Here is a 10,683-nt window from a genome sequence, read left to right on the forward strand (position 1 = left end):
CCCTGATACACGCAGCCCAAACGTTTGTCATACCACACTTTCAACCTCGCGCCTCGTGCGCTGCGCCTACGGGGCCGCGTTACGTTCTGTTGCACTCTCGTTCTCCCCGGCACTGCTGTTGCGAGATGCACTCTGCAAGGTTGCATAGCGTGAAGATGAACGCGGCGTGCTGCCGCCACACCCTCGCCAACTGCGCTCTCAGCCGCCTTCCCAGCTCCCACCTCGCAAGCGCGCAGCTCCTAACTAGCTGCTAGCCGGCCGCATGCTGAATCGTCGCCAGCTCACCCGTCTATCTCCTCCACGCCCACTCACGCTACGGGCACACACGTACGCGTGCGGTGGGAACGATAGCAGCGAGGGCTACACATGATCGCGCTTGTGAGCGGTATCCGGCGTCCTCCCTGCCGCCTGCGCAGAACGCAGTTCCGCCTTCGCGCAATTCCAGACCACACCCGCCACTGCTGCTTGATCTTTCGGTGCGCAGCTGCGTCATCCGCTTGTATTGTCCGTGATGATCGGTTTACAAAATCTCAAAAAATGTCTACAAAAATTTAGTAGTGCTCCCCGGTGTACCGGTGCTGCGCCTGCGGCGGTGTTGTCCCGGGAGAGGACTGGTATCCTCCCCGCGCGGCGATATCAAAATGCAAAAGACTCTTCCCATCCACGCCCTGCGGCGGTGCTTGCTGCTGCTGCTGCTGGTATAGATGCTGCCAATGCGGTGGTGGCGGTGGTGGTGGTGGTGGTGGTGGTGCCACCAGCCGTCCTGGGATATGTAAACGTTCATCATCTGCGGCGCTGTGCGACGACATGCCGGGATCACCGAAGATCAACGGCGGGAGCTTGACACGGCCCTCGTCGTCGCGAAAAGACGACGACAATGCCGGTGTCGACGACGACGCGGCGTTGGGCGGCGTGAGGGTGCTCAACGGCGGGATGCGCGGGACCACCGACGACGGATACATGACCTCGGACGGCAGATGGTGTTGTGGGGTGGCTTGTGGTTGTTGCTGCTGCTGCACGTGTGAGGCGTAGTGTACCTGATGCTGCTGTTGTTGTTGCAGCGGTGGCGGCGGCGGCGGCGGCGGCGGCGGCGCGTACGGTGAATGTCGATTCTGGTACTGCTGCGCGTACTGCTGTTCCTCGTATGACTGGTGGTGATGATACTCTCCGCTCGGTGCGTGCGGGCGGTATCCCGGGGGTGTGACCTCACCCGGCGGATTATATTGCCGCTGCAGGTGTAGCAACGGCTGCTGTTGTGGTGCGTTTGGCGCCGGACTGTATGCCCCCGGATACGGCGACGTCGAGACGTGTGTCTGCGGTGGTGCAGTCGCATTGTAGCGGTAGTATAGATCTCGGTCGTAGCTCTGCTGTTGCTGTTGCTGCTGCGGAGGCGGAGGCGGCGGGCGCGCGTATTCCTGTGACTGCGGTTTCGACGGGTGCGACGACAGCGGTAGCGGCGGCGGCGTGCGCGAGATTGTGTGCTGCTGTGGATACGCGCCGTAGGACGCGGCATACTTTTGTTGGTCATAGTACTCATAGCTGCGCCGCCGCTCCACGTCCTCGTCTTTCGGCACGACGCGTCCGTAATCGCGCGGCCATGCGGTCGGCGGGTTCACTGAGCCTTGACGCCCGCCGCCCGGAGTCGTCGCCGCGGGTGTCGTCGCAGCGGAATAACTCGATATACTGGAGCAGATGCTACTTCGTCCTGCTGCAGCCGCGGCCTCGGCGAGCGACGGCGTTTCAGAGCAGTCGTAGGAAAATGACGCGCGCAGGCGTGGCCGCTTCGCTGCCGAGGGGGAGACGGTCCGCGTCGGCGGGCTCGGACGCTGCTGGTGGTGGTGGTATGTGGGTGGGCACTGCGGTGGCACGTCATGCTCTGCCAGAGAGGCAACCGGGGAATGCTTCTGAGACGGCAGCGGCGGCGGTGGTGCGGTAAGCGCGGGATGGCGCGCGGCGGCAGAGGGCGCACGCGAGCCAGTTTCCTTGCGAAGACGCAGACGCACACCCTGGTCGGAGAATTGGCGGGACAACGACGTCGACTCGAGCACGCCAGGGAACTGTTTGGAGGAAAAAACGGTGAAGGGGTCGGATATCACAGACTTGATGAACTCGACCTGTGCGCCGTCGAGCATCTCAAACAGGGAGAACTGCAGACGGAAGCGGCCTTCGAGCTTGACGGAGATGTCACCAAAGACAAAGTAGCCGCCCTCGTGGTCGTTCTCGTCGCGCACGCGGTGGAGCGAGGACACGAGGGTTCCGGCAAGGGACTCTGACGGTGGCCGGTTGATGGGCATGTCCACCACGGGGTCAAAGAGGTTGACGCACATGAAGAAGAACGGCGACTGCAGCCACTCGCAGTGGGGATCGTTGTCTCGCACGACAAGCTGCACGATGGGCGGCGGGTCGACGGCCTTGCGGTCAGCGAGGGCACGCTCGGAGGTGCCAGCCGCTTTGCAGCGCTGGGGCTGCTGGCAGATGTTGAGCACGTAGTCGTCGATGGAGAGGCCGCGGCGCTGAGCCGCCACGGGGAGGCGGCCGGGCGTGGGGAGGGGAGCCGGGTCGATGAGGTCGGCGATGGCAGTACGCCGTGAGGCAGCGACGCCGTTTGGCACGGGGGACGAGGCGCGGCGGCGGCGGAGCGCAGGCGGGGGGGAGGCCGTGTGCTGGGCACGCTTGCGCTTGAGGAGCGGCGGAGGCGGAGGGGATGGCGAGGGCATGGCGGGCAGGCGCGGAGCGCGGCCGGCGGAAGGGGGGCGGGGGGCAAGGAGCGCCAGGGCGGGAGGCAGGCGGTCGAGGAATGAAAGAAGAAGAGGGCGAGAAGGAGGGCGAGGAGCAGGCGACAGCGGAGTAGAAGAAGGCCGCCGCTACGAGGAGCTGCGCACTCTGCGCGCTACCGCGGAACAGAAGCTGCTGCGTATGGCCCCGCCGCGGTGTACCGTACCCGGCAAGTACCGTCGAGTCGACGGCAAACGCAGTCGACGTCGACTCGACCCACGACAGTCGAGGCGGCGGACGACTCGACTCGACTCTGTCGACTCGACTCCTTCGACTCGGCCCCCTCGATATTCTACTCGACACTGTCACTCGACCTTGCACTCGACTCTAACTCACTCCATTACTCAAACTTGTAACTCCCGCTCTGCATCCCAATTGTTCCCCCGCGGTAACTCCCGCGCTTCATCTTGTTCTTGTTCTTCGTGAAGTCCTTCCCTCGCACCGCCCCCAGTTTTTCGTTCGCAATCTCCCCCCACGTCCCGGCCGCACCTCGATATGAATTGTCCTGCAGCGCGTGGTCTTCGAACGCGACTTTGGAGCGATCGATGCGCGAGAAGCGTCGCGACCGGTCGTTGACGTCGCTCTCCGGTGTGGCGGCGGCGGATTCGGCGGCGGCGGCGAGACGCGCTTGCTTGCGCTCTGGATTCTCCTTCGTGTTGTCTTCCGCATCGCCGTTGGCGTCCATATCCTCAGCGCGCTTTCGCTTCGTAGTCGTGGCTGGCTCGGCCTCCTTCTTGTGTGCCTCCTTGCTCCCGGCGCCATTGGTCTTTGGTTTTGTCTCCATCTTCACTGGCAGTACTTCCTTCTCCTCTTCATCCTCCGCCTCATCGTCTTCACTCTCACCCGACGACGTCTCGTCGGACGATGAATCCTCGTCATCATCATCGTCGTCGTCTTCGTCTTCGTCTTCGTCGTCGTCCCCCACCACCTCACCTTTCGTCTTACCCGTTTCAAATGCCCACACCATAATCTCAAGCGGCACCTCCGCGTCCTCCTCCTCGTTGCTGTCGCGTAGCGTAAACCCTTCAAACACTTCGTTGCCGCGCTTGCTCTTCTTACTGATTTCCTTCTTCAGCGCTGCCGCGGCTTTGGTGAGCTCGTTGCGTAGCATGAAGTGGTACACCTGCTGTGTGACCTTTTGAGTAACATCCTTGCGTTGTGTGGGCGGGAGCGTATCGGTCGTCATCGCATGTAATATGGTCAACACTCGACTGCTCTGGAGTGTGGTGGTATGCTTGGAGAAGTGCAGGTGGTGAAGCAGCTGGGAGGAAAAAAATCCGCACAAGGTTTAAAGCACCCCAAAACAAGACTAGTGCGGCTGACACGTGATGTACTCACTCATCTCTCCACATCGCGAACTTCCTTCCTCTCCTTGCCCAATCCCTTTCACCAATGTCCTCCTCCTCGTCCCTCCCACAATCCCGGCAGCAAGCAGCTGTTGTGAGCGCAGCGTCTGCTGCACAGCAGCAACAGCAACAGCAACAGAAACAGAAACAGTCATCACGCCCCGGGCCAGCGCCGCTGCAACATTCCTCTTCTTTCTCAGTCCCGCGCTCGACTTCGTATAAATCAAACCACTCGCAGGCATCGTTCACGTCGACCCAGTCAGCACAGCGGTCGGGAAGTGGGAAGGGTGCAGGCTTGCCGCGTTCCGCAACGATGCATCCGTCGATGGCATCCACTGGCAGCGGTGGAATCAATACCTTTGCGTCACCCGCCACTGGCGCGAACGCGAACGCGAACACAGCACCGTTGCAATCTGGCACACCTATGTTTAAATCCATAGCCCTCGCAATGCCAGAACGCTACGCACAACACCATCCCCCGCCAACGTCACAACCGTCCGCAAGCGCCAGCGCATCAAGTCTCTCCTTATCCGACACCGGGGTCAATAGCACCCCGGTATCACGAGTTAACACGGCGACGGTGCCGATTACGACCACATTGTCCGCGACGAGCACGACATCAGCGCCGACAACGACAAAGGTGAAGAAACATCATCATAACCCATTTAGTTCGCATTTGTTACGTGGTGCGTCCAAGAAGGAGAAGGAGAAGGAGCCGCCGCGGGCGGAGCAGGTGTCACGGCCGGAGGTGCCGCCGGCGCGACAAGCGAAACAACAGATGCCACCGTTCCAGTCTGTGCCGGCTCCAGTTCAGGCTCAGGCTCGTGGCACAGTTTCCGACGACGAGAGCGACGACGACCTGTTCGATAGCTACTACACCCCTCCCTCCGCGGCCGCATCCACAAGCACGCTCACCCGCGTGCAGACTAACACATCAGGCACATCCACCGCTATCTCCGCGCTCCTGCAACAACACCCCCTCACCACCACCACAGCCGCCCCTCCCGCTTCTTCCACCGAGGACACTGTAAAGGACGTCGCCAACGACGCGGACGACGATATATTATACAGCACCCAAATGTACGTTAAACAACTTACATCCACCGTTTCGGCGCAGGACATCTCGGGGATTGAACAGACGCTTGAATATTTCTCATGGACGGACCGTGAGTCCTCGCGCGGACTTGAGAAGCAGATTATAAGCGAGCTACAAGTTGTGGAGAATTCCACGGTGAAAGCGTTGATCGAGGCTGGTAACGAAGGCGGCGGCGTTGCTGTTGCTGGTGTTACTAACAAAAGCGAAAAGAGAGGACTTGATAGTGTGCGTACATTGCTCGGACGCGATATACGCGCAACCCCCGGCACCGCCGCTGATAACAACACGAACGGCGTTATGGAGCTCGTCGACGCACTCGATATAGGCATCACGGAGTGCCTCGATCTGGAAAACAAACTCCGCGTGTACCGCGTACAACTCCGTTCCCTCGCCGAAGACTTGAACAACATCACTACCACCCCGACCAGCACCGCTGGGCCGCCGTCGCGTGGCGCAAAACAGTCAATCACTCCCAGTGTGAGTAACACTTACGGTATGAATGGCATGTTACGCATATAGTTTCTTGTATTTGTTGGTTGTGTCGTATGTTGTCAATCCCACCAGGTTACAAGGCCCATGCCATATGACATACATGACCCGATCAGCGAATACGGCGACACCACCGTCTGTCCCGCCGACCCTTGTAATAACATCTGCTGCTGCTTTGCGGCCGCGCTATCCCCCTTCCCATCCCCTCCCTTCTTCCCATCCCCAACTTTGCTCCCTCCGGAACCACCTAATCCACCGCCTCCATCAGCGGCATCGCGATTACTATCCTGCAACGCCTGCGACGATGGCGCTGCAACAAAGGTCATCCCGGATTCCGGATCTATAAGTTGTGGTCCTTGCGGGGACTGATCTGTGAATATCTCCTGCTCAACGCGGAAACGGATGCGCTCGTTGGTGTCGAGGTATAGATCATGCTCTGTGCGCCAAACCCAGGCTTGTTCGCGGGGTATACTACGTCCTCATTATTAGCATAACACTGGGAGAGTGCAAACGGGAAGACGGGAGACGGACAAAATACAGGATTCGAAGAGGTATTCCTTAGGAATAAATATATCGTCGAAGAAATCCATGCGCACTTTAAGGCCATCTTCCGAACAGGAGGAGATCCAGCCGACGAGGATCTCGCCGACGAACGGGCGAAAGACGATTAACCTGAACACGGCTGCGAACGTTAGCTCGAGCAGATGAACGTGGACGGAGGGCGGATGAAGGTGCGCGAACTTTTGATGTAAGCGGAGCCGTCGCCGTGGCGAATAAGGCCCTCGCCTACTTCGACTATATCATAGAGACACACACAAAGCCCCACGTCGTGAACCACCTTGTAAGTCAGCCTGAGTTCGTATCTGTTAAATGGTGAAATGAAATGGGCGAAACAGACCTTATTCGCGTACTTTGCGTTAATCTCGTCCTCGAGCGCGTCCTCGGTACGCTTACCGAACTTTGCGGGCTCGATGCGCACGAGATCCGAGAACTTGCTGAGGATGAACATCGCTATCGCATGCTGTGCGTGTGTGAGGAATAGCCCGATGGATGTGAAGACCGAGGTCGAGCTTTTTCTTGGGTGTGGTCCCAGCGGCGATGCCAAAGGGCCGAGCCGCCGACCCGCCCAGTGCCGTTCAGAGAACAGTTCCTGAGCTGTGACGCCATCGTTAACTCGCTTTCTGTACTCCTCCGGCAGATCCCTGTTGTTCATCCCACCACCACTCTTTATCACCCTCTCTCCCTGTCCTCATCACCATGCCGCGATTGCCGAGGGCGTTTCCCCACGGCATCTCGTCGTCTTCGACGACGCCGGTTTGGTCGATACCAACATCCCGCCGTATGTTCGGCGCGACAGCGGCCTGTGCGGGTAATACCGCGACCGCCTCCTCGTCGGCGTTCGCGATGCGTCAGGGCAGTGTATTCCTCAGCGCGCGAGCTGGTTTTCCTGTTCTTCGCACCCCGGGCATTAACACAGCCGGCGCGCTCGCGACGTCTGCGGGATCGTTGTTGCTGCGTGCGGGGATATATCCGCGTACACTAGCCAGCACCACCGGCGTCCGTGCTGCTAGCACCAGCACCCCCCCGCCCCCAGTCGACGCATGCGACAAGGTAGCCGCCGCTGCTGCGATCCCGCCCGCTCCTGTGGGTACCTCGCTCAAACGCCGCGTACTGCGCGGTATATACTACCTCTCCCTCGCGATCGGTCTCGGCGTGATGACGGTCGGTCTTCTCGTTGCGGGCTTATTCTTGTACGATTCCACGACCTACAAGGAGCTCTCGGATGTGGAGGACATTGAAATTTCCACGCTAGCATTGCATCCACGGATCGGCGGGCCGAAGAATCTGCCTATCTTGGAGAGATATCTTGGAGACGAGGATTGCGAGGTGAATAAGTTGTCCATGAACAAGCCTCGTCTCGTCGTACTCGGATCCGGGTGGGGTGTACGTCCTTCCCTCTCCTCTCTGTGTGTGTTTTGCTAATGGTGTATAGGCGGTTGCAATGCTGAAAAATATTTCACCGCATGATTACCACATCACTGTGATCTCCCCGCGCAACCACTTTTTATTCACACCAATGCTTCCCTCCGCCACCGTCGGCACCCTCGAATTCCGCTCGCTCGTCGAACCAATCCGCCGCATCGTTGCGCGTGTGCATGGCCACTACCTCAAAGCGCGCGCCGAGGGCGTCGAGTTCAAGGATCGCCTTGTGGAAGTTGCAGAGTACTGCGCCGACGGAACCGAACGTAGATTTTACGTCCCCTATGACAAGCTTGTCATCGCAGTTGGTTCGGAGTCGAATACCCATGGTGTGGAAGGTCTCCAGTATTGCCACTTTTTAAAGACAATCGAAGACGCGGTCAAGATTCGGAGTAGGCTCATGCAAAACCTGGAGCTTGCCTGTCTTCCTGGGATTTCTGACGACGAACGTGAACGACTATTGAGCTTTGTCGTGTGCGGTGGAGGACCGACTGGCGTCGAGTTCGCGGCGGAGGTGTATGATCTTCTGAACGAGGATCTGACGCAATCGTATCCGAAGGTACTGCGCAATTTGGTCTCGGTGCATGTTGTTCAGTCGCAGGGACATATTTTGAATACCTACGACGAGAAAATTTCCACCTACGCTCAGGAACGCTTCAAAAACGATTCCATTGATGTGCTCACCAACGCGCGCGTCGTACGCGTGGAGAAAGATCGGGTTATATTCACGCAGGAAAACGACGATGGCGAAAAGCAGAGCAAGGTGTTGCCCTACGGCCTGTGCTTATGGTCCACCGGCGTCGCGCAATGCGACATATCCCGCCAAATCGCCTCCGAATTCTCGGAGCAGCGCAATAAGCGCGCTATTGAAACCGATTCTCACCTGCGCGTGATCGGAGCCCCGTTAGGGGAAGTCTACGCCATAGGCGATTGTTCCACCGTGCGCACGAATATCACCGAGCATATTGTGGATATCCTAAACTCATACGCAGTGAAGGCGAATACTCCCGTGGAGCGCTGCGAGGTTACGTTTAACCAGTGGCGGGATATCGCGGGGAGTATAAAACGCCGGTTTCCGCAATCAGCTGAGCACCTGCGTCGTGTTGATCTGCTCTTCACCGAGTTCGACAAAGACCACTCAGGCACGCTCGGCTTTGCGGAACTCACAGACTTGCTCAACGCAATCGACTCGCGCATGACATCCCTCCCCGCCACCGCGCAGCGTGCACATCAACAAGGCCAATACCTGGGCCGCAAATTTACCCGGCTCGCGCGTATGCAGGAATCGCCGCTCATCAACGCGGTGGTTGAAAACGACCCGGACGATCTCGTGTACAAGCCATTCTCGTACCATCACCTCGGCTCGCTTGCGTATATTGGAAATGCAGCCGTGTTTGATTTCAACGGGTATTCGTTCGTCGGCGGACTTGTCGCGATGTATCTGTGGAGATCGGTGTATTTTGCGCAGAGCGTGAGCTTTAGAACGCGTGCGTTGTTGTTTATGGACTGGATGACCCGGGGACTGTTTGGCCGTGACATGAGTAATTTTGAGAGTAAGTAGTATTCATCTGATAGACTGTTTTGTGAACGATAGACGGATGTTAGATTATTAATTTCGCCAATATATATATACATGATGATTTATATTACAACTTGGTATTGGACTTTTTAGCCCACTCAAGTGGGGCGATAGCGTACGTCTCGAGTGCGACGCCAAGTTTCCCAAGCGCACCGGCGAGCTTTGTGACAGAGAGCACGTCGAACCCGATTTCAACGAGACTGCTCCGGGCGGCGGCCTCAAGGGACAAGATCTGAACGAGTACGGAACTGCATTTATCTTGAGCGGCGGCGCGGAGCACGTAGGAAAGCAGATCCGCGCCGAGACCGACGTGCCGGTAGCGCTTGACGACCGCCCAGGAGGTTACGATGCCGAGCTTGTCTGCGGCTGCGGCGGTGGACTTTTTGCTGGCGGCAGTAGAAGGGGAGCCTGGGACGGCGCGGGCAGTGATGCTTGGCCTCGCGGTGGCGGTGCTAGAGGCGTTGGTAGATGCGTGCGTGAGGGGATCGATGTCTTCCTTGTCTTTGATTTCGACGTACTTCATGGTGACAACGCCGATAATCTTGTTGCCATACAACGCAACAAACCCGTAATCCGCCTCTTCAAGGAACTTGCCCTTGACAACCTCGTTCGTCTTCTCGCGTAATTCCTCGGTCAGTCGCGAAAACAGCGACATAACAGCCATCACGAACCCCATCATGAGCAACACGACAGTGCCGAGGTCCTGCACTAGATCGAATCGCTTGAAAACGAATGCGAATAGAGGCACGAGCGAGACGAGAAACATAGGGTGCCGGAAGAGATACCGGTTCGCGAGCGACCGGCGCTCGGAGGTGGTCTCGCCGACGAGTACGAGCGCACCGACACGGTCTGCGGGGGTGTACCGGCGGAGGAGCAGGTGCTTGGCTGGTTCATTTGGAGTAGTGCTCGGAGTGGTGGGCGAGACAGCGTCGGCAGGTGATGACACGGCGGGCGAGGTGGACGCGGGCGAAGTGGTCTCCATTCTGGACAGGAAGACAGGATGGAGATGACTGAGAGAAGAGAGATGGAAAGAAGACAAGACAATAGCGAAGTGGTTTGCGGTGGTCATCGCGTCGACTGGTCCCCAGACCGCGCCGCACACACGTGGGCGCGCTCGGTGGGTCTCGTTCACCACGCCGCGAGCGTCGCCATACGCGAGTTACCGGCCTGTACGCAGGTCGCAGCGTCGTGAGCGAGTACGTGCCAGGGCGGACTACAAGTGAGAAGCGAATAACCCCAGTGATAAGGCTGCGCGAGGGCGGTCGTCGCCGCAGTGCTTAGCGCGTCGCGGATGACAGCAGCACACGGAACAACCCGCCTCGCGTCGCCGCCTCGCGTCGCCGCCTCGCTCACCCCGTCTCCGTATCGCGACGTACGTTCTCGTCACCAGCACGGTACCGCTGCTCCTCATATTTCCC

The 10,683-nt window shown here is 58.8% G+C and overlaps 6 protein-coding genes across 6 annotated transcripts; 2 read left to right on the top strand and 4 right to left on the bottom strand.

The window, feature by feature from the left end:
• Positions 1-1,979: 1,979 nt before the first annotated feature.
• V1518DRAFT_371004 (velvet factor-domain-containing protein) lies at positions 1,980-2,717 on the bottom strand (the record flags this gene model as incomplete). The annotated part of the gene is made up of 1 exon (XM_066901342.1): positions 1,980-2,717. A coding segment is annotated over one exon (738 nt), but the record flags the coding sequence as incomplete, so codon positions are not given.
• A 362-nt stretch (positions 2,718-3,079) lies between these two features.
• Positions 3,080-4,119, bottom strand: V1518DRAFT_180225 (SRP40, C-terminal domain-containing protein). The gene is made up of 2 exons (XM_066900840.1): positions 3,709-4,119; positions 3,080-3,675 (listed from the first exon to the last, which is right to left on the bottom strand). The coding sequence occupies exons 1-2, from the start codon at positions 3,959-3,961 to the stop codon at positions 3,116-3,118; spliced, it is 813 nt and encodes a 270-aa protein (XP_066761572.1). The 5' UTR covers positions 3,962-4,119; the 3' UTR covers positions 3,080-3,115.
• A 33-nt stretch (positions 4,120-4,152) lies between these two features.
• Positions 4,153-6,071, top strand: V1518DRAFT_412744 (uncharacterized protein). Its single transcript, XM_066903163.1, has one exon. The coding sequence runs from the start codon at positions 4,168-4,170 to the stop codon at positions 5,734-5,736; it is 1,569 nt and encodes a 522-aa protein (XP_066761573.1). The 5' UTR covers positions 4,153-4,167; the 3' UTR covers positions 5,737-6,071.
• On the bottom strand, positions 5,769-6,715 carry V1518DRAFT_370511 (RNA polymerase III subunit Rpc25-domain-containing protein; the record flags this gene model as incomplete). The annotated part of the gene is made up of 5 exons (XM_066901324.1): positions 5,769-5,900; positions 6,024-6,177; positions 6,238-6,388; positions 6,448-6,544; positions 6,605-6,715. 5 exons carry the CDS (start codon positions 6,713-6,715, stop codon positions 5,769-5,771), a joined length of 645 nt encoding a protein of 214 aa, XP_066761574.1.
• A 174-nt stretch (positions 6,716-6,889) lies between these two features.
• Positions 6,890-9,330, top strand: V1518DRAFT_412749 (uncharacterized protein). The gene is made up of 2 exons (XM_066903164.1): positions 6,890-7,650; positions 7,700-9,330. Exons 1-2 carry the CDS (start codon positions 6,964-6,966, stop codon positions 9,245-9,247), a joined length of 2,235 nt encoding a protein of 744 aa, XP_066761575.1. The 5' UTR covers positions 6,890-6,963; the 3' UTR covers positions 9,248-9,330.
• Positions 9,246-10,533, bottom strand: V1518DRAFT_412752 (uncharacterized protein). Its single transcript, XM_066903165.1, has one exon. It carries the CDS (start codon positions 10,332-10,334, stop codon positions 9,333-9,335), a length of 1,002 nt encoding a protein of 333 aa, XP_066761576.1. The 5' UTR covers positions 10,335-10,533; the 3' UTR covers positions 9,246-9,332.
• Positions 10,534-10,683: the final 150 nt, after the last annotated feature.

Source organism: Limtongia smithiae (assembly GCF_038497785.1).
Source record: "Limtongia smithiae strain NRRL Y-17922 unplaced genomic scaffold V1518scaffold_2, whole genome shotgun sequence".
In the NCBI taxonomy this organism is placed as follows: Eukaryota; Fungi; Ascomycota; class Lipomycetes; order Lipomycetales; family Lipomycetaceae; genus Limtongia; species Limtongia smithiae.